This window comes from Molothrus aeneus, chromosome 5 (assembly GCF_037042795.1).
Source record: "Molothrus aeneus isolate 106 chromosome 5, BPBGC_Maene_1.0, whole genome shotgun sequence".
In the NCBI taxonomy this organism is placed as follows: domain Eukaryota; kingdom Metazoa; phylum Chordata; class Aves; order Passeriformes; family Icteridae; genus Molothrus; species Molothrus aeneus.
In genome coordinates, this window is record NC_089650.1 from 27,371,082 (window position 1) to 27,393,494 (window position 22,413).

Below are 22,413 nucleotides of genomic sequence, written 5' to 3' on the forward strand. Positions count from 1 at the left end.
CCAGAATGGAAAAAGTTTGGGCTTGAATGAAGTCTTGGTGTATATATAGGTTTTATGAACATAATCAAAACAATTGCACTTGGAATTCAGTAGGCATCTTTACATGCCAATGTAGTTAATTCCGTTATCTTGTTTTCTGGTATGATTATTCTATTATACTACTGCTCTGGTTATTTTTAGTTTGTGGAATTCAGTGACAGTTTTATAGTTTCAGAGAACTAAAAGGGTAACGCACCCTAATATACTGGTCAGTAACCAGATAGGTGGAATAATAACCCAAACTGCCTTTTTACCATTTGCCAGTTCAAAACATCTCTGAACAAGAATCTTTGAGCCTTGTGATGTGGAGTCTGCTTTCTGGTTGTGAAGTCCGAGGAGATTTTCTGGATTTTTGACCCTACAAGATGCATTTCCGGTCTTTGTCCTGGCACTTTACTTTACTGTCATATTCCAGAACAGTAAAAAATTGAGCAAATTCAATTAAGAATTCGGTGCGGCCACTGTAGTTCCTCCTGTTGAATTTCTCTTTGGGTGTTCCTGTGGCTGTCTGCAGGTGTCTTCAGGCATTGCTGTACTGAGAAGGGGCTTTTTGGCTGCAAAAAACCAGACAGTTGCCCAGGCCTTCACAATGAGGTTAGAACAAGTAATCTTCTCAAAACAAGTGAATTCCTCCTACCAGATACGCTCTTCCTCCCCCTGCTATGGTGGATTAAGTTTCTGAAGTTTATCCCTGTGACTTGACTTATGATCAGAATTCAGAGTTTTACTACCATGCTCAATATTATTTTTAATGTCCAAAGTTTCATTTTAAAAATCATGTAAATTGACAAGTAAACCAAAAATTGTGGACCTCCATAATGTAGGCCATTAAATTTAGCTCAGCAATGTCTGCCTTCAACCCTGGTCTTGTCAAACAAGAACAATGGAGGATTCTCCATGCACAGGAAAATGCATAAATTTTTTAGGAACCTAATAGTACATTTCAGAATCTCCAAATTAAAGAGTCAGAGAATCCTGATCTTAAAATATCTTAAAATAATAAAATAGCGTGGTTTAGGCTTCCAGTGGGCAATTTTGCCATGATGCAATTGTTTAAATACTTGAAAATATTTGCTCTGTGAAAAATATACTTGTGACAGCTGATGGCTTATTTTAATAATAATTGCTCAACAACAAGGTAAAGTTTTAGTAACTACCTACTTTTTCAGTTTTAAGAAAGAAAGCTGTCTTGAAAACTGTTTAGCTTAATTATGTGCCTGAAGCATCACACATCAAACTAGATTGTGACTTTGACAGACAGCCCTGTAACTGCCTAAAATTGTTCTTTTACACTTAGTTTGATTCTGGATTCTGACTGTATACTCTTTGATCACATTGCTGGCTTCCTTTATTGGATAACTGTTTAAACACCAACAAAATTAGCTATTCCATCAGCCCCCTAAACAAAACCCCAAACAAACCAACCTTTACCCTAATTTCGTGCTGTATTGGTTAGAGCAGAAGATTTCAAAGGCAATGGATACCTGTGCAAAAATCTGACTCCTGTGGCAGGGTTATGATGCACTAAGTAGTAACTTGCTACTAGTAACCTAGAGCAAGCTACTAGATACTGGTAACAAGTCTGAGTGCAACATACAAAGCTACTTATAAAGGTTCAGTATAATGCATGGCTTTCGTCTGAAGGTGAACTGGGAACATTTTTCACAAGCTGTGCTGCTATGTCTGAATAAACACGAAGGAGATTTAGGAGTCCATTGGTATAAATTTTTGTCTCTCTTAAAGCATCTCCCTTTCCTTGAGAAAAGGAGGAGAAATGGAAAACAAAAATTTAGTTTGATTTTACAACAAGAAGTTGTAAAATCAAACTAAAAAGTTAATAGGTTAGAGACCATGGTAGAACTGGGCTGTCAATCTGCTTGTCATGGTGTACAGATTTGAATTCGTGTATAACTTAAATGACACAAATTCATAACGACTTTGAAATGAGGCGTATGGTTGGTTTTCACTGTGTAGGACTTATTCATTAGCTTTCTCTTCATCTTCCTTACCAGTGTTTTCCTTACCTCAGGTCTGAAAGTGTGAATAACAAGTCTGCTACTTGTTACTAGCGGATTACATACTTGGCCCAGTTTTTTCTAAGTCTTGTCTACATCAGGTAGGATTTTTTTTGAAAGGCTACTGAAATAATGCTTAATTATAGAGGTTTTCAGATGGCTTATTTCTATATTTCCCTTGATAAACTAATTGAAATAAATCATCCTTAATGGAACTGAAAGGAGGTTTTTGGAGAACAGTCCTAGCACAGCTGCTTCCTAGTAGGCTGCTTTCTCTTCTGCAAATGCTATGTGTCCTTCAAGCTTAAGGGTCTATTGAAAGTGCTGAGAAACCAGCTGATGGCATCCTTTGAGGAAAACAGGGATGCAGGATTTTGCTTAGGAAAGTGGAGCAATAGGACCAGAGAAGAAATCTCCTAAAATTGCCTTCAGAAAAACTGAGTCCCTAACTGTGAGAGTTTGGGTAATTGGTGCTATATTTTACTTCATGGTGCCATGTCAGTTTTTGTTTTTGTTTTTTTTTTTCATGATACTTTATCTTCTCAGTCACTTCCTTCCACTGGGGAAACAGACATTTCACAGAGTATTACTAGCCTCAGGCTAGAGGAGGCTCTTGTGTTCCTTACTCTGCTTTACCTGCATGCTGCATAAGATAAATTTGTGAGTTGCAGGGTTTAGATTAAAAATATAGTTGGTTTCTGACTTAACAAGGTCTGTGAGCCCCTACTCAGCTGTATAGTGAAAGAATCTCCTGCTGAGCCAAGGTGTGATACAGTCAGACGTGCAATCGTGCTGGTCCTTTTGAGGGAGTCTGTTGGAAGCCATGAGCTGAACATACAGATCTTGGTTTTTAAAAGAGTTTGTGCCATCAGCAGTTATAACATGCTGAATTTCAGCAGGATGCTTGAAGCTTGCCACTTGAGAAGCTGATACTGCCTTTCCCAATCCCCTTTCTTCAGAGATACTGTATGATTTTGGTATCATTAGAAACAACATGATTGTAGCAGTGTGCAACTTGAGCAATGTGCCACTGCAAAATAAACACTTGTGGGAAGTAGCTTTCTGTAGAAGGAACAAAATAGGTCTGACTTTGATGAGACAGAATGATGATCTGTAGTCTTCATGGGTGGGTTATCTCTTGGTCCTGAGGGTCAGCTGTGGCTGAGCTATGAGCATTTAGCTGTGCTAAATGCATTAGGCTTTCAATCCAGATACCATCCTTTGGAAGGACAGATATTAAGCTTGTTAAACTAGCAATTGCTACTGAGGATTCAGAGCTACCTTATCAGAAGACTGACACCTCACTGTATTCCTAAGGTGGTTATGCTGCAGGCATCTTGAGTGCCTGCTGGTTTACCACTTTAGTTCTGCTGGCCTTGTGCTTTGGTAGGGCAGGGGAGTGATGGAGTCTGGTAGCTGATCCTCAGCACAGAGTAGGTTCAGCTGGTTGTGATGAAGTTCTTCAAAGCATAGCCTTTCTCCACCTAGGGGAGGTGTGCCAGAGCTAAATTAGACACCTAGCACACCTCAGAATTTGAATGATTATTAGCCTGGAAGCAGAGCTGTGTACAAAAAGTGCATTAGGATCCACTGATGCTAGTGAAGACTTAAGGCCTTTGGCTTATGGGATTTCCTTTATTGTGTGGCATAGGACTTATAAATATTATCATGGAGCATGGTTTTATTTGCACTTTTCCTGAATTGCTTTCTTTTTTATAATTAATTAATCAAGCACTAATGTCTTTGTAATCTCAGAAACCTAAAGAGTTATACACAATGAAGTACTTCACAACTGAAGACTTCAGAAATGAAGCTGTGATTATTAATTGCATGTGGCCAATTTGTATAGCAATTTTATATAGCCTACCATGAGAAATAAATTAAATTTAGTAAATCTGCTTGAGCCATTGTCTGACAGCCATGTCAATTTGCTGTGCAGTCCAAACAGTGTCTGCCCTTCACTGAAAAGTTATGTACCATGCTATTTTTTTAGTGGCAAGCCAGTTGACTTGTGTCCTGGGTTTGCTCAACCCACTTTAACTTGAAATAGCAGAGGGAAGAGAAACCTTCCCTTGAAGGGAGATTCAATGTTATCTTTAAGGTGGCAGCCATATAGTTCTGTGATAAAGATGCTTCTAGCATTAGCTGAATGTGTCTTTGTCCCTTAAGCTGGCATATCCACATTGCTTGTGTGACTTCTACAAATAAATCAGCCCCTTCTGGTGTCCTGTGGGAAAACTTGTTTAGACAGTAGAAATGCTGCAATTTAAATTTTTCCACTGAGTTGGGGGAGATCTTTTTTGGATGACAGCTTTCTGAACCACCCAGCTACAAGTAGCCCACTCACAGGTGTGGAACCATGAAATGCATGGCTACCATCACAGCTAGTGGGAGGGAAGGTGGAGGCTTGGAAAAAAGCACCGTGGCATGGTGCTTTCTTGCTCCTTGGATCCTGGAGGGGGGCAGATTTCATGGCTAGGAAAAAAAAAAATTATTTGTTTTTAAAAGTCATAGAAATACATGGAGAAAGAAAGAGAAAAAAAAACCATTAGTAAAGGAAGAAAAACCGTTTGGAGTGCTGTATATCCCATGAGAGATGGACTTAGAGCAGGACCCGAAATGAAATACCTTCTCTCAGAGGCTGAGGTGCTGTAAAGAAGAGTAGGGAAGCACACAAGAAGTGTGTTGCAGGCCCGAGGTTGCCTGTGTGCCTGTTGCAACAGCAGAGCTCCCATACTCTGTTACTTCATTAATGCAGCTGGCAGAGTCCATGGCTTTTCCCAATGCAAAAGGATAAGGGTGGCAGGTGTAAGTTGCAGTGTTGTTAGTGTCAAATAATGAGAGCTGCTTCAGGACCTCTGTGAGTGGGAGTGTTACACCATGTCACTGTAGCACAGCCATACCTTTGGTCACCTGAGGATGTGGCAGTCTTGCTGCTTTGTTAGAGTTACAAAGTGCTGCGATGGGAATCTCAGCTTTGTGCATTCTGTCTACTAACACTGCTTATATATTCCCTGTCTGTGTTAAAGAAACAAACTCGTGAGAGAAGTATTTATTATCTTATATTGGACGGTGGAGATGGGATTGTCATGTGTGTACTGATCACAGAGCAGTTAATTTACCATCATTCTACACACAGTTGCCAATATTGCAGTAATGCTTCAATGTGTGTAAAACATTGCAGTAAAGCTATATTGCAGTAATGCTTCAATGTGTGTAAAACTATTCCAGACCAGCAACCAACCCTGCATAAATGAGAAACTTTGGAGTAGCTAGAAGTGTGTGACAATGCAGGGAGCATGACAACTTAACCTTTAAGTGGGTGTCAGACATCAGAGAGATGGAAAAGTATTATCATGAGGAAAGACTAGTTTTGAAACTGGATAGTCCCTGAAGGATAAAGAATATGTAGGCTTAAAAAATCGTAAAATATGTCAGATAATACCATGAGTTGAAGCCTACTGAACATGCTTCTTACACTGTACCAGAAAGAGAAGGCCCAGTGGAATGGATCAGTGAGCTAAGCTCTCAAAACTATCAAAGAGAGCTAAAGGGATGACCAGTATAATCATAATAAAGAATTTTGTGAGAGATTTCACTCTTGTGTTTCTGCGAAGCCATACACTGGATTCTCAAATTCAAATATTGAGGTAAAAAAGCCCTTACAAACAAAAGAAAACACAAACCAAAAGGACCCCTGAACCTCTTTACATAACCAGCAGGAGCAGCAAAGTTGTGAAGTATTTCTCAAAGTGCTGCTCAAGTGTGGACTAGTTATGATATTTGAATTTTAAAACCCTCTGTCTCCTTAGGAAGAGAAAATAGCAAGCATAATTGCAGTTTTTGAAAGGGATTTTCTCAGAATGACTCTTTTAGCCAGTTTATTTGGTGTATTTCTGGCAGGCAGGAATTAATGACCTTCAGGGGAAGCTAGCATAGCTTTCAAACTATAGGTTTCTGAAGAAATAAGGCTCTTTAAATGTTTGAGGATAAGGATATACTGTAGTATGGTATTTCCAAAAGGCTTGTGAAAAATCTGAAGCTGAAGGTTCTCAGACTGGCTTTTTACAGGCCAAAAGGGAAGCTTCTTAAACTTTAAACACAAGAGGACAAAACAGACATCCAATTTAGCATCATAGTGTGGGCTCACTGAGATGGGTGACCATACCTGAGATTTTTGTTTTATTTTTCTTACATTCCAGACACTTGCTTGGTTGGAATGGTGATTTTGAGGATCATAAATGGATCCTGTACCACATTAATATCACGATTTGTATATTACCTGTTTACGGTTCAATGAGCATATAGAGTATTTTGTGGTATTGTTTGTACTTAGCATAAGCTAGTCCAAAGTAGCCAGAAAAGCCTTAAAATTTTGTCTAAGTTACTTTTATTGCTCTAATTGAAAGGAATTGGTTATGTGCAGAGTGTCTTTATGGAAGTAATTTGGCTCAATCTCATAGGCATAAATATTTCCTAGTAGTTTTAAGACTAATTTTAAATCTCTTTAGAAGTTTTCTGAATACAAGAAGAATCAGGTAAGAATGGAATTTTTGCCTTTTGCCTGAAGGCTCATAAATCTAAAGAGCATTTTGCATCTCTATGATGTCATGAAACATGATCATAGTCAAAAGCCTACTGCTCTGCCTAAGTGGATACTAGCATAAAAGAATACTTTCTGAAAGAAAAAAATGGGGAGTGTTCAAATCAGGATGAAATGGTAAACATAAGTTCTGTGAAAAAGAGGTGAAAAAATTTCTCAAGACAAGTCATACCTGTAGGAATAACTGATGAAGTTCAGCTGCTGGTTTGCTGACATTATCAGAAGTGACCAGCTGGATGCATTGCACTGAGCTCTAAATACAACAAGTCGCTGAAATCCTGGAATCCAACTCCATCTCTGTTGGATGAAATTTGGTACCATCTCACTTTACCTTTCCTTGAAACTTAGTTGCATATAGTGATGTCACATGCCTCATTTAACACACACCTGTCAGGTTTGTGACCTGAACACATTTTCCACTTAAAGGATGCCAGTAAACTCTGTTGTAGTCTTATGATGCATAATTTTAGTGAGCTGGTTGCCATGCTACCACCCTATCTCTTTTTGGAAAAGCTCAGCTTTGTCTTGTCATTTTTGTCAATATGGTTTTGACAAATGTTGGTGGGAAAAATGTGGTAAGTTGTTCATGAACCTAGTAATGTGAATATTTGTTAATGGATGACTTTACTACTTTTTTTTTTTTTAAACCCACTTTTAGGTTTATATATTTAGCTATTAATATGTCAGATCTGTTTAAAGAACTTAGTTTACAGCATAATTATCCTATACTGTGCAGGATTAAGAGACTTGAAATCCTCAGTCATCTTATTTTGAACTCAGTGGGTCTGAAGGAAAGGAAAATATTGATGGACTTTGGGCAAACTTCTTTTCTTGCATTTTAAACACCAGCAGGTTGGCCTTCAGTCATCAGTTGCCTTCATCCAAATTTTGGCAGCTTCACTCACCTCAAGTTAGATGAGGAAGCTGACACACACAGTAAATACATTTTAGGTGCTTGAACACACTCAAAATGATTCTGGATGGGACAGAGTCCCATCTAGAGGTTAAAACTTTTTTTTTCACTAGGATTATAGTCTTAAACTGGAGTAACCTTTCATTGCAAAGAGTCCTCTTGAATGTAGCCTTTAGTTTATATTGTCATCACAGAGCAGAAAGCAGATGAGCCTAGGAAAAAGAAGTACAGAGAAGGAAGCTTCAGAGCCTGTGGGTGGAGAAGAGAGAAGCTGCCTGAGTGTTGATCAGAGCTGTGGGCTGCAGAAAAGTCTTTTAAGTGGTTACAAACTTGACACTTTTGCATGGTTTTGTCTTAAGTGTTTGTCATCTTGTGGACAGGCCAGCAATGTGATATGAAATAGGTGACTATGAAACCTTAGTACTTCAGACACACAGAACACTTGTTGCTTTCTTTAATGATGATCACATTGGTTTTGTCCTCTGGGATTTTCCAGTATGTCTGAAAGTCTGATGTTCCTTGAAAGTGGTCATAGATTTTCTGAAACCCTTCTTGTTGCATCAGTCTGTCTATTTTTGGATCAGTAATATCTATTTGGTTACTTCAGAAAGGTAATGATTAGTTTAAACTCTTGATAGAATAGTTTCCTACAGCACTTTCTGATCTTGTTTCTTAATCCAGATGTCACTGCAGCTGGAGCTGAGTTGTTTAGTGAGTGGGGAGAAGCCCTGGCTTGGACAAGGCAGGGCAATACAGGCCTGTGCAGATGGTTCATGGCATAACAAAATGTCTGCCTGCTTACTGGGCTCCTGGCAGAGGCTGTGGACCAAGCTGCTTTGTAAGAGAAGCTTATGTCCTTTGTGCCATAATAACTCACCTTCAAGACTTGTACAATTTTTCCTTGCTACTACCAAAACAAGAGGAAAATTATGCAGAACCTATGTGTGAACACTGCTGATTTGTATTACTACTAAACAGACTTCAGACTACTGAAATACTAATTTGTTTGCTATAATTTCAATAAGAAATAAATTCGGGGTCTTAAAGGAAAGAAACTACCAATGGATGAAATGGTTTCTACAGGTGTCAATCTCAGTAGGCAGCAGAAATCCCTTAGATTAAGTGCCATAAATCACAGAATCACAGAATAATTTGAGTTGAAAAAGACCTTTAAATGTTTTCTTGTCTAACCTCCCTGCAATGAGCAGGGACAATACCGGTGTTTAGATCCAATGCAGAATCTAGGCCAGTTTTTATTTCAGATAGGTAAGTACATCTGCTTCCCAGGAGATTAGGCTTCAGAATTAAATCAGATTTCTCTTTGAAAACTAAGCAAAAGTCATGACCTTTGATGAGTTTACTGTTTATAGCACATAAGCTGTAATAACTGAAACGTGTCATTGCAACATTGTTTGACATAGGCTGAAGATGGTATGCTAAAAAATTTGTTTGTGCCCTTTGTCTCTTAGTTCTTCAGTCTACTTGTACATGTCTCTTCATAAACCAGGCTAAGATGTTTGCTCTGAAACAATAGCACGGCACTGAAGTTATTTAACTCCTGTTTGTTCAGTTAGGCACATTTTAGCTTACAGAATAATGACTTGTAAAAGGATACTGTTCTGTATTTATGTTTTGCCTCATTAGAATTCATTCATATTCCTTGTGAAACAGCTGGTGAGTTTCTGTAGCCTGTCAAGTAGGAGGATCTGTCTCTTACAGCAAGAAGTTTGACCCTTCAGAGCACAAAACCTCAGTCAATTTCAGTTTGATTTGCAGGTTACTTTCTCAGTTACAGTTACTTTACATTGTAATAATATTCCATTATAATAATATTGCAGACAGCTTCCCTTCTTTCTTTCCCCCACCCCTGCAATGTTATGTGATGGCTTAAAGCTGTGGATCACACCCAAACTGAAGTATGAAAAAGCATATGATATGTTTTCAATATCTTTTAACATGCCTTTGTAGACAGGTTAAAAGGCATGACAACTGAAACATATGGGGATGGTTTTATCACAACAGCTTCTTGATATGCAGATCTGTCTGCTATTCATTGTACTAATTAGATTAAACAAAGGCTTTCCTGAGATAATCACTTTGCAAGCCCTTTCCTATATTACAGGGCCCAGTTTTAGTGTGTTGCTGAAGGTCAAATGCTACCAGCTAATGCTCAATATCTGAATGCATACTGTTCAAGCAGATGTATAAATTAAATTAAATGACACAAGATTTATAATTGCTGGAGCTTTGACTCTTGAGGTATGAGTGTGCTTAAGTGTTTTAATATTAATTAAGAAAATTGTTTTTCCTTGTAGGTTAGTGAAGCAAGTATTAAATGTAATCATAGGAAAAGCTTGGATAGGAGTCGAAGGCATGCTAGGTCCTGTGCGTCTGGGCAATAGTAATTGTGCCACTACAGTAACACTTCAAAAAACATGTTGCAGCTTCCAATTTGGTCAGTGCAGAATGTTCTGGTAGCACTAAATAGATAAGTAATCTATAGTCTCTTCATGCTTTGGTAAGCATCTCTTCATGTAGACTTCTGTTTAGAGCTTTTCCTTTCTCCAGTCCAACTACAGAAGCTTATCATGATGAACTTCCAACACTGGCAAAGTTGTCTAACCTTTATTTAATGGGTTATGGGTTTGAATTAGTGTCTTTGTCTGGTAACAATACACAGTCCCTTAGCAATAAATAATGATTTGATTTGGGTAAGGAAGTTATTCCTCATAAGCAGCTACAATGATATGATGTGTCAGTGAAGTTACTACAACCAAAGAGCAGCAAGGCCTTCTCAGAGGGATTTACATAAGTTCCTGAATCCTACCTATGAGAGTATGTGCTGCTACTGAAATATGCCTCTGCAGTTCGAGTTTTTTAGTCACTTTTGTGTGACAGAGAATAGCTTTTAAAGTTATTCCTAGTCTCAGTGATATAAAGGGATAAATCAAGTGTCGGTGATAAAGTATTATTCAAAAGTTGATGTGTCAAATGAAATGTAGACATCTTAATAATTTTGTATGCAGCTTGTTTAAGCTGGAAACCAACACAAAACTTTACTGAATTAAACTTTAAATAGGCTGGAATGTCAGCATTGGTCTATAAATGAGTTTTAGCTTGGTAACTGTTTCCTGAATTTGAAATTTGAGATATTAACAGATTGGAAGTTTGAGGTGAGTTGCTTTAAACTATAGTGCTTCAGAGCTCATGTCATTCAGTTATCTCAAATGACTGATGCAATAACTGAGAACTGAAACACTGGTCAAAACAAATAAAATATTTCATTAGTCGAGAAGCTAAATACCATTAGATGATCTTTGTAGCTTTAAAATGTGCTTCCTTTTATGCCGCTAAATTTCAGTCATAATAGTTTCATTATGCATCACCACTAATGTTACAAAAGTGGACTCTTGGAACTTGCTGTAACAGGAACTGATTGAATGTTGCAAGATTTTACATCAAAACTGCATTAAGGATATTTCTTAAAGAAAGTTTCTTTGCTGATTCTTACAGAAAAATCTCTGTTGGACTAAGTCCGTCCTGTACCTGAATGACAAGAAGCTATTGTGCTCTCTGTTGAAATGGCTGGTAAAAATGGATTACTGAAGCAGATCCTGGTCTGATTTTGTGTAAAAATTGATAATGTTTAATCAAATTTTTATAATCTGGAACAATACTGCATTTGTTCAGTATTCAGAATTTGACATCTTCGCACTGTTCCTTTCAATTTTCCACATAAAAGAAACATCCCTTCTTGCTATCAGGGATGTACCAAATAATTTGTATCACTACTAGAGCTGATCTGTAGAACTGCACTGTTTTTGTAGTTAATGAATGCTTATTGAATTTGCCTGTGAACCCTAGGAGTCCATTGATATGTTAGGATGTCATTTACAGCATAGGAGGACCCTCTCCAGTATAAACTTATTGACTAATATGGATTATTACTTATTAGTAAAAATTTATATAATGCATAGAGAGGTTTGAACTGGAATGCAAGCACACTGAGTTATGACTAAGTAGAGTTACTGCTCTTCAGTTTAGTTGCATGTGAAAGCAAGTTTGGCCCACTCTATGCATATATATGGAGAGAGAAAGTCCTAGAACTTTGATGACAAGTGAACAGTGACTAGAGCTGTAGCTTTTTCTATCCTTTTCTCTTGGATTTGGGTGTATTTGGGCATCAAGTACAGGGCTCCTGCTAGAGGCTTGAACAGAGCTTTTCTTAATTAAAATTGAATCAAGTTTGATGTAATTGGTTGTGGGGCCTTCTGCTTGGTCTATTTTTGCTTAATTAGCAGCTGCAGCATCTTCTCCATAGCTATACAAACTCATTTGCCTGATCTGCTTCTTGTTATACTGTCATAGCTTATGATCAGATGCCAGCTGATAAATCCTCCTAGGCTACCAGCTGGACAGCAACATCCAGCTTTTTGGCATTGGATAACAATGTGGCATGTCTTTAAAGAAAACTCTTTCATACATGGTTTGCATGAAATTCTTCACTTGCAGGATCACTTGTTCTCTAATAGAACTCATTAGAGTCTTAATCAAAACTATATCCTAGCATGCAGGTTAACACTATCATCGTGGACTCTTCAACTGTTGCAACATTTTCTTGCGAGTAACAGAGAAAACAATGAAGATTTAAAATTATTTTAAAATTAAGAACTTTTTTGATGTTATAGAATGTTGGAAGTTTTATGCATGTGAATATTGATTGCTTTATGCTTTTTGTCACTCTCTGGAAAACAGCCATGGACAGTGGTTTTCGCAGAACCTCCTGTGACAGGAAGAGAGGAGCAGTTGCAGTTGTAGAAGTTGTAGTTCTGCCAGAGATGGGTCTGTCACTTGTGGTCAGGTGGTATCAGCTCAGGGGTTTACAGTGTCAGTGGTTGCTCTCAGGGCATACCAAGTACTGTGCCATGGTGCTTTAAATGGTAGATAGATTTAGTATAGCTGCAACTGATTATTTCCAAAACAGAAATCTGAGTCTTTCCTGGAACCAAGACCTTAAATTTCTGGTAATTGGGTGCTCATACCTTTACTTCAGCATAGACTCAGCAGTTCAGCCAAACAGTCTTCTAACCTGGCAGGGAAGTAGCTAGAGATCTTTTGTTTGCTGATACTTTGCCTTTATATTTTTGCCTTTGCTAGGCATATGACACCTGAGGGTCTTGTTGACCTGGAAGTGTCCAAGTTGTTGTTCATCTGAGCCTGACAGTCATGTTTTGTGGGGGAATATGTTGTTACACATGCTCATTGCACTTCATTATGCCAATAAAGCCGATTTATGTGATCAGAAGTCTGGTTTTGGCACACAGCAAATCTTCACGCACAAACTCCTCACAGGCGTGAAGAGTTTGTGTGTGCACTGCACTGTTGTGTAGCTACATGTGTACGTGCAAGATATGTCTGCTGAGCAGGGATTAGATATAGAACGCCTGTGCAAGTTCAGATCCTGTGTCTAGATGATAATTTCTCAGCTACAATAAATACACTGATCATCAGACAGAAGAACTGCTCTCAGTCTGCTCATCCCTTCTGCAGAAAGGTGGTGTTGTGCAATTTTTCCCTCTCTTCAAAGAATTAAATGGAGATACTGTGCAAGGCTTGAGTTGTGATGAAGTGGGCTGGAGCAGGGCTAAAACTGTATGGACATGAAAAATTTATTAAGAGCTAGGTCTGCCTGAAGATATAATCCTACTTAGAATACAAAAGTACTTCACGTGTGGGCTAGCTTAGTGTGGAAGTTTTTTATTGAGGTTTGCATAAACCAATTAATGGGAACAAAAAATCTTGCTCTTCCCAAACTCTGAGGTGAGGGCATCATTGGAAAGTGGGAATTTTTAACTTGAGCATATTCTTTCCCCATGTGGCATCACTTGTGGATGCTGCAAGCTCCAGTTCCCTGGAAACAGATTTAATTTTAGGTATTTTTAAAGGTTGCTGCTTGATGATGAACCATATGGACATTTGAAGGAAAATGCCAGTGTTAAAGGCAACAGTTGTTACAAAGTTAATGATTTAAGGAAATCCAATAATGCAAGGTTGTTTTGGGGGGGGGGAATATCCATTTTCTTCCTTGTCGCTCTTGTCCGCGGAATGCAAACTAAAAATATTATAGGAAATTAAAAAAGAAATTTGTTCTGTAACCTTAGTACAAAGAGTAGGGACTGTCTTACAATGCATTTCAGTATAGCTGTTATGTAACTGAATGTGTATCTATTCTCTCCCTAGACTGTACATGCCTTTTGGCTTTGGGGAACAGAACGCACCATGGGACAACCTCAAAGATATCTCTCCAGACGGGCTCTCTTGCTTGGGTGATGTGTCTGCTCTCCTGACTGTCTTCATACCCAAAGGATTTATTTTCCTTTTGGAAATACTTTGAGTTGAAATTTTGTTCCTTGCTGGAAACTGTCTACGCTAAAGACTGCATGCATCATGGGTGACATGGCAAACAACTCGGTTGCATATAGCAGCGTAAAAAACGCTGTAAAAGAATCTAATCATGGAGATTTTGGAGTTACTCTTGCAGAGCTCCGTTCTCTTATGGAACTTCGAGCTGCAGATGCACTGCATAAAATACAGGAATGCTATGGTGATGTACATGGCATCTGTACAAAGTTGAAAACTTCACCAAATGAAGGTAAGTAAATTCTAACACTTCCTGAGGAAACTCCATTTAGGAAAAGGCTTAGTAAGCAAACTGCTTTCTTTAATAGAACAAAGTTTGTAAAAGGATTTTAGTTACCATAACAAAATATTGCTTCTTGTTCATTTAAGACAGAAGTATTCCATGGTAATAAGTAAGCAAGAATTTTTTTTTCAGTTGGTCTAGCTGCATGTGAGATGTTATATTAATGAAGTTGCACTTGGAACAAAGTTCATTGATGTAGACATCCACATATGAAACAGCAATGCAACATAGCAGTGTTCAACTCACTGTGAAAGCACCAGTTTTCTGAATAGTTCATATGACCTATAGTTCCCAATTCAGATCATGCTGTTGTAGAGCCCGGGGTTTTAATATTCTAATGCAGGGCTTATTAATGCTTCTGTGTGGCTACCTAGTTATTTGATTTGCTAATGCAGCAATTTTTAAAACTGATTATGTGTTTGTGTTCTATTGGATTCTTAATAGCAGGATCTAGTTTTTAAATCTGCAGTATTTCTGTAGTATCAGAATTCTGTAGATTTCATTTGAACTGTTCAAAATAACTATTAATACAACTTGAAGCATTGATGTTTACTCTTAGTGGAAGGTTTGCAAAGTGATTACACAATCTTATTCCCTAGAAATAAACATCTCTGATGGAGTCTCTACCATGTTTGACTTAGTGGCATTCTGTAAAATGTGGCTACACCATGCTTTTGCTATCTAAAGTTATTACTCCAAGATAGACTGTACAAATGTGAAGAGATAAGTAAATAAATTTATTAAGTCTCCTTCTTGAGAACCTTCCAGAAGGCTTTCTTCCAATATTAATAAAAAATAAATAATATTAATGTATTTGTGAAAGATGGAAATCATACTGCATAAGATACTGTAGTATCTACATACTGTAGTAGTTGCAGTAAACTGCACTTAAATTAAAATATGTATAAACATTAACTGAAACTTACTGTGAAGTCCTGCTGTTGAGAGCAATTGAGAATTACCAAAATCAAGATTTTGGCAAATTGTAGTGTCTCTGCATTTAAGGACTCACATAGATTTTAACCAATGTGGTGTCATGTTGGTAGCAGCAAAATACCTGCTGTCTTAATCCTGGCGAGCCGTTGCTTACTGTTCTTCAGAAATGCTATGGAAAGATTTACCTTCTTGGACCAAGAGCAGCCTACTAATGCCGTAAGGTACCTCTGGGTACATCTGCATTTAGCATGTTTTGGCTTGATCCACTTTTGAAGCCAGACTTCAGACTCCTGAAATCATCAGTAGATGAGTTGGGTTCCTCTTACCAAACTGTAACTGTTCAGCCAGCTGACATGGCTGAACTACCAGTGAATGGGAGTAGACCAATTTCAGGATGAAGAAGTTTGTAAAACACAAGGAGTACAAACTTCTGTTCCTTGGCAGTTGTAAAGTACAGTGCATGTGTGTGAAGCACTGTAGTGTATAAGCAGTGTAACACATCTCAGGAGTAACAGGCTCTGGTTACACTGAGAGATACATTTTATACCTGCTGCATAGTATTGGAAGGCAGTTTCCTTTCTCTGAAAAGGGATATGGTTGTTTTCTACAACTGGGAATTGAATTGAGAGTTGAATTCTGTTGCACAGTGATCTGCAAGGCTAAAGGGTCCATTATTGCTGCAAGCTAGGTGGAAATACAATTTTACATAGCCACGAGGCACTAAGCACCAAATAAATACCTTGTGTACTGCAGTATTCACTTTGTCTCTTAATGTAACAAACGTGCAGGTTATTAAACATGTCACATGTCAGGGAACTAAAACTCAAGGGTTGGATGCCCTTTCCTGCAGATTGATTGTACTGTACTGAGGGCTGTGTGATCAAGGCCTTTCAGTTTCAAAAGGATTTGACATTTAGATGTACACTGCAATCAGTGTACAGTCACTGACTTAATAAAAGGGTGCCATCCTTTTTAAAGTGTGAGAGAAGCTCATAAATGCACCAAAGACTCAACAGCTGAACATGTTCACAGGCTCAGAAAAGGTTAATTGAGTTAGAACAGCGTCCAACAGAGGTGTCATTTTGACTCAAAACCACAACATGAAATTTTAGAGAATCAGCCACCCTGACAAGTAACCTGCTGTAAACTTTCTGGAGGTAGTACTGGAGAGCTCTTGTAAAGGTAGAACTAGGTCTCTGCTTTTGTCAAATTCTAACTGTAAGTGTAGAAAGGGAGACAATACTAACAGAAAAAAGTCTAGGGAAGATCTTGCAGAAAACTGTTACACGTTACAGTAATACCGGCTCTCTGAAACCTCCTGTGTATACCTGCAAAGCCCTAGGACACTTTTTCCTAATCAGATGCTTTCTCTATGACATGACACTCTTACCACTATGTAATTGCCAGGGGCTTCACAGGAAAAGTACAGGTAGTTCTGACGTGGTACACAGTGGATGAGTTCAGCTTGTTCTGTTTCTTGCTGTGAAGTTGTTGACAGTGTAAGACAACATCTATTTTCAGGCAAAATTTGGATCAAACTTATCTGATTTGAAATGAGAAATTGGAACAATCCTTTACCAGTATTACTTAAAAAAAGGACACTGAGCAGACTTTACTGCTTACATATACGCAAGTGTGCAAAATGAATGTTTGACATATCTTTAGTAGCAAAAGTCTGTCTAATATTCTGGACAGATATAGATATTTCTAATAAAATTTGAATATGAAGCATTAACTAGTCCCTTGGCTAATATTTTTCAAACTTAACGCCAATAACATAAATTTCCCTTGTTAAGACACATAGTTAAGAATACAATGGCAGTAGTTTTGATCTCAGGATTGTAGGTTGTGAACTGTGAAATTACCAGCTGTCTGGTAAATGTAGCAAGTTCAGTAATGATGCATGGTGTATTATAGTGTATACTAAAAATACAAATGCTTTTTATCTTTGCTAGGCTCATTTCCTAATCTTCACTAAGTGGTTCTGATAGTAGCTTGACTTTATATAGCCTCATTTGGAAGCACTTTTCATTTTTCAAGGACCTTTGCTGTATACTTCTGATGTTCTGCACTGTGGTACCCTGGAAAGGGAGGAAGAGGTTGATGTTGCCAATATTATGTAAATAAATTTTCAAACTCTGCCATGTTAAAGGAATAGAGAAGTAGTACCTTTTGCAAAATAGCAATATGGCCCAGCTTTTTGGAATGACCACACTGTCCTGAGTTTCTGTAGATTCTGTAATGTATAGCTTGATTTTGAAAATTGTCTTGCAGTGCTCTTTGAGTTGAGAGTGAAAGTAAGCACCTTAAAGCTTGAGCTGCAAGAAGTGTAAGGTTATGGCTAATGAGTACAATTGTAATGAGTACAATTTCTCTTTTCTATTAAACCTTCAAAGACATGAATTCAGGGTGAATTGAAGACTGTTAGAATAAATGTAATATATACACAGAGTATGTTTAATTAATTTCTCTTCTGAAGAGATCTGCATATAGTTTGCTTTTCAGTTAAGTGATTCCATAGCAGTTGTTAGCATTCAAAATTGAGCTTTGCAGTTCAGTAACCTTTTCAAAGTGTCTTGAAATACGTGATGATTCGCGGAAATGTCTGTTAGAGGTGTTAAAACCCTCCCTTACCATGAAAGCCAGCTGCAGTGGCTACTGTTCTTATTTATTACCTAGCATGTTTGCAATGCATTTATCACTAAGCAGCTGGATTAGCTACTAAAAAAATTGCTACTAAGAAAATAATTGTCTTTGAGCTGGTGCTAATCATAACCTTAGGGTCAATATGATTGAAGTACCCAGACCTTTGCTCTGAAGTTTGGCAATTTTGATTTGGAAAATGAGCTTAATTCTGAATGGTGGGTTAGTCAGCTGAAAATTTTTAGAGGAGTAACCAGGAGATGTGCTCACAGAAGACCTTGAGTGCATGACCTTGCACTGAAAATACTTGGTATTCCTTTATTTTTAAGATCTTGGCAAGTTCTTGAAACATGCTGTAGCTTTCATGTAGGCCCCTCACTCTTGTCTGCTAGTGTCCCTTAAGGATGGTACCAGAATTGAGACAGAAGGACTCAAATATGAAAGAAGATAGGTACAAAACTGAGGTGACAGACCCGGCATAGTGCTAAACGTGGGCTCTCTGTGTGAGAGGAGATAGAAAGTGAAGCTTCAGAAGAACAAATAACTACCACCATTCCAGGTGGAAGCAGCATCATAAAAGTGGTTGCATCTTTCCACATGGTGCCTGCAGAGAGCTTCAACCATTTTAAATAGTATTTTATATAACAAACATTATGGAAATATAATAATTATAATAGTTACCTTTTTAATTATAATAAACATCTCATTATAAATGTTACATTACTTTTAGGATCCTAGGATGTTGTGTCTGAATACAGAATCCCTACACTGGGAACCAGAGCTGCCTTCACGGGCTGTGGTCTTGCTAAAGCTTTATGGTGCTACTCAGTCTCAATAGTAGTAACTCTACTAATGATCTTGTCTTGCAAACTTGTTTACTTTGAACAAAGGTATGTCTGTTATTATTACTCTGTTCCTATGTCATATTAAGTGACATATTAAGCAGGTAGACCATCAACTTTATTTTGGCAAGGTGAGAATTGTAAAATATAGCTGGCTTTCTATAGTGACTCTGATTTAATGGTATTACTTCCATAATTATGTTTGAGATGTGGCTTTTTTGGTTTTGTTATTGAAATATGGAGTGGGACTTGATTCCATGAGTGGGAAACTTCAGTCACTTCTAATGTGAGGGTGAAATGTGTGTAAGTGTCACTAACTTTGTCTTATTGTTAAATAGGTTTAAGTGGAAATCCAGCAGATATAGAAAGGAGAGAAGCAGTTTTTGGGAAGAACTTTATACCTCCTAAAAAGCCAAAAACATTTCTTCAGTTAGTATGGGAAGCACTACAGGACGTTACACTAATTATATTAGAAATTGCAGCCGTAGTATCCTTGGGCCTTTCTTTTTACCAGCCTCCAGGAGGAAATGAATCATGTAAGTAAACTTCTTGAAAAGTAGATATCTACTATTATTATACTACTGACTTTCCTGGTTCAACATGCCTATACTGTAAATCTGATGGGAGACAGTAAGTCAGTGGAAAAGCAGCTTATTGTTCCTTATTGAGAGCACATTGCTAAAACTCTAGCTTGCCTTAAAAGGGCAACATGAGATTTCCTTGGTCATGATCTGGTATTATTCTGACCAAAGGTAAATTGCAAGCAGCAGGAACAAGAACTTGTTTGAAATCCAGTCTCTGTGCAAGTGGGGTTTTTTTTAGCTTTGCCTCAAATATTTAAGCAATTTATAATTTGCAGTCATGGGCTTTCTTTGGGGAGTCAGCAAGTCTAAAATTTTCCTTTATTTGTGATATGACACTGGTAACTTTATAATTAAGAAATGAAGCTATATTTATACTTCTAAACAGAAAATAAAGGGATTGTGACTTCATTTAACTGAATTTTTGCAGTGATATCTGGTTTGTTAAGACAAATGTAAAGTTGGATATGTTGACAAAGCAGAATGTTGTTTACCAGTCTGGCATTCTTATGCCATCATTTAACAAAATAAGGACAGGAAACTTTCTCTATATCAACTTCTCTTGTGTTCAGATAAGCCATGTGGTTTAACTTCCTCAAGTTGCTCTAGCTTTCAGGTTCTTTATCTTTTTTGTGTGTTACCCTTATGGAGATAAATGTGAAATTGCAAAGAAGGCTAGCATGGAAAATGTTTAGCAGCTATAAGTTTTTTGTGTGCCAAAACTTTCATTGTTGAAATATCTTTGTGAACTTTCTTAAATCTAAAACCTGTTTTCTGCAGTATGTGGATCAGTAAATGTTGGTGAAGAAGAGGAGGAATCTGAAGCAGGTTGGATTGAAGGAGCAGCAATCCTCCTATCTGTAGTTTGTGTGGTATTAGTAACAGCTTTCAATGACTGGAGTAAAGAGAAACAATTTCGGGGATTGCAGAGCCGTATTGAACAAGAACAGAAATTCACAGTCATCAGAGGTGGCCAAGTCATCCAAATACCAGTAGCTGACATAATTGTTGGAGATATTGCACAAGTGAAATATGGTAAACATATTTTTAAATTTGAACTTTCTTTTATTTTTAAAAAAGGAACTGCTGTCAACAAACCCAGTGATCTCTCGTAGGTGACCTTTTACCGGCTGATGGTGTGCTCATTCAAGGAAATGACCTCAAAATTGACGAAAGCTCGCTGACTGGGGAATCTGATCATGTTAAGAAATCTCTGGATAGAGATCCTATGCTGCTGTCAGGTGTGTAATTTGGCAATTTTTGAATAAAGTAGCTTGTTTCTGCGGTATGGTGGTTATTTCAAATTTTGTGGTTAAAACTAGCAAATTGTTTTTTTATCCAGGTTGTCTCCTAGAACTATCCCAAACCAGTCCACAAAGTACAGAACTTTGTTGGAATGATCAGACCTATAAAACTGACAAACATTTTGTGTAGTTCTTATAGGTTTACTTTCCAGATAGCTTTGGCAACTAAAGGTTTAGGGGAGCATAGTGGTGCATATACACAGCTCAGAGTTTCATCAAAGTCAAGTTTGAAAGCTCATTTCCTCAAAGTACTTGTGTGCCCTGTGCCCTGCCATATAACTGCTCATGTCTCAGTGGAAATCCTGATTCAATCTTTCAGGTACACATGTGATGGAAGGCTCTGGAAGAATGGTGGTTACTGCTGTAGGTGTGAACTCTCAGACTGGAATCATCTTTACCTTACTTGGAGCTGGAGGAGATGAAGAGGAAAAGGAGAAGGAAAAAGAAAAGAAGGAAAAGAAAAGTAGGCATATTAATCTTAAATACCTTGGCAGGGGAGTGGGACTGGAGATGATGGTGAACTTTTGAATATTACTGGATAAAAACATGTTCCAGTCATCCAAAGCTGGAAAGCTTTTTAAAAAACTCATACCTTCTGTAGGTTTCACAGGAAAAACACCTTGGGTCCAGTGACCTGAGAGTACTAACTCTTGTCACATGGAATGTAGTTAAACTTCAGATCCCATTGATGAGTCAGAGTTTGGAAAGTTTACAGTTGCTAACCGGCCATACATACCATGTATAAATAGTTAAACTCTCATCTTGTGTAACTTCAAGGTGCATTGATGTCTAATTGCAAATACTTGTTTATGGAAAACAAGTTATTATGAAGTTCAACCTAATAAGTATCTAGTCATACTTATAAGTGATCTTTTTATCAGAGGGATACAAGACAATAATGGAAAATTCACGCAGAAATGTGTTTAAGATTCTCAGAGACTTTCAAACTCAATAGGCAATTGCTAAAATGTGTGCTCTGTGCAAGAATTGAGATTGAAGGTTTTTTGTCTTGTCCTAACCCACAAATACTTTACAATTCTGACCCTTCTTGAAACTTGAAAAAAACCTAGTGAGTTCCTTTACAAGTTAGAAAAATTATTACAAGAAGAATTGAAAGTTCTAAGTTAGTTTCAAGCTCAAGCATGACAGCAAAAAGTAAAAGCTGACCTGCAACACTTGCAGGCATTAGTGTCTAGCAGTTGCCATCCTGTGCCTTCCCCTTACAGAGGAAGGAGAAGGAAACAAATAACAGTACCAGCTGCTACAGGAGATATGGAGTGGATTATAGCTTTTATTAATATTCTGCCAGTGTTTATTATTCTAAAAGCAGAAGTCTCTTGACAAGCAGTGTTTTGGTGTATCCTGGGACCCAAACACTAGTGGGGTTTTTTTGTCTCCCAAGATAGATAGGTTCCTCTTTCCCTTAAGTTAGGTGCCTAATAAGATTCTCCTTGATAAAACTCAGGTTAAACTAAATTAACTTCTCTGTGAATGTTAAGGAGATTAAAGGGACTATATTTAGCTGGCTGTGAATGGCACAGTTCAGACTGAAAGCAAATGTATGTACAAGCAGTTGCAAGTAATTCAAATGTAGAACTTTGCTCCTGAAAGAGGAAGAGAGGAACCAGGGAAGAAGTGCAAAGTCAGGAAACAATGACGAGTTCTTAAGAAGTCTAAAGTGGCATCTTCCAGAGAAAGTGAACATGCTTTTTTTTTTTTCCTGTTAAGCTGTTGTGAGAACGCTGGGAGAAATCTTATGTATAGAAATCAGAGTGTGTCTACAGTAATGGTGTGGTGGAGATGTTAAATGTCATGCCAGACAGGCTGGTTGATA

General features: G+C 37.8%; 1 protein-coding gene across 5 annotated transcripts in view; it reads left to right on the forward strand.

Annotated features, from left to right (window-relative positions):
* ATP2B1 (ATPase plasma membrane Ca2+ transporting 1) overlaps positions 1 to 22,413 on the forward strand; it is a 60,712-nt gene that overhangs the window by 12,564 nt on the left and 25,735 nt on the right. For all 5 annotated transcript variants that reach the window (XM_066549617.1, XM_066549619.1, XM_066549618.1 and 2 more), the window contains exons 2-6: positions 13,811 to 14,222; positions 19,033 to 19,230; positions 20,056 to 20,310; positions 20,391 to 20,516; positions 20,899 to 21,042. In XM_066549617.1, the coding sequence (XP_066405714.1) occupies positions 14,018 to 14,222; positions 19,033 to 19,230; positions 20,056 to 20,310; positions 20,391 to 20,516; positions 20,899 to 21,042 (928 nt within the window). In that variant the 5' untranslated portion in view covers positions 13,811 to 14,017. The remainder of the gene's footprint in view (positions 1 to 13,810; positions 14,223 to 19,032; positions 19,231 to 20,055; positions 20,311 to 20,390; positions 20,517 to 20,898; positions 21,043 to 22,413) is intronic.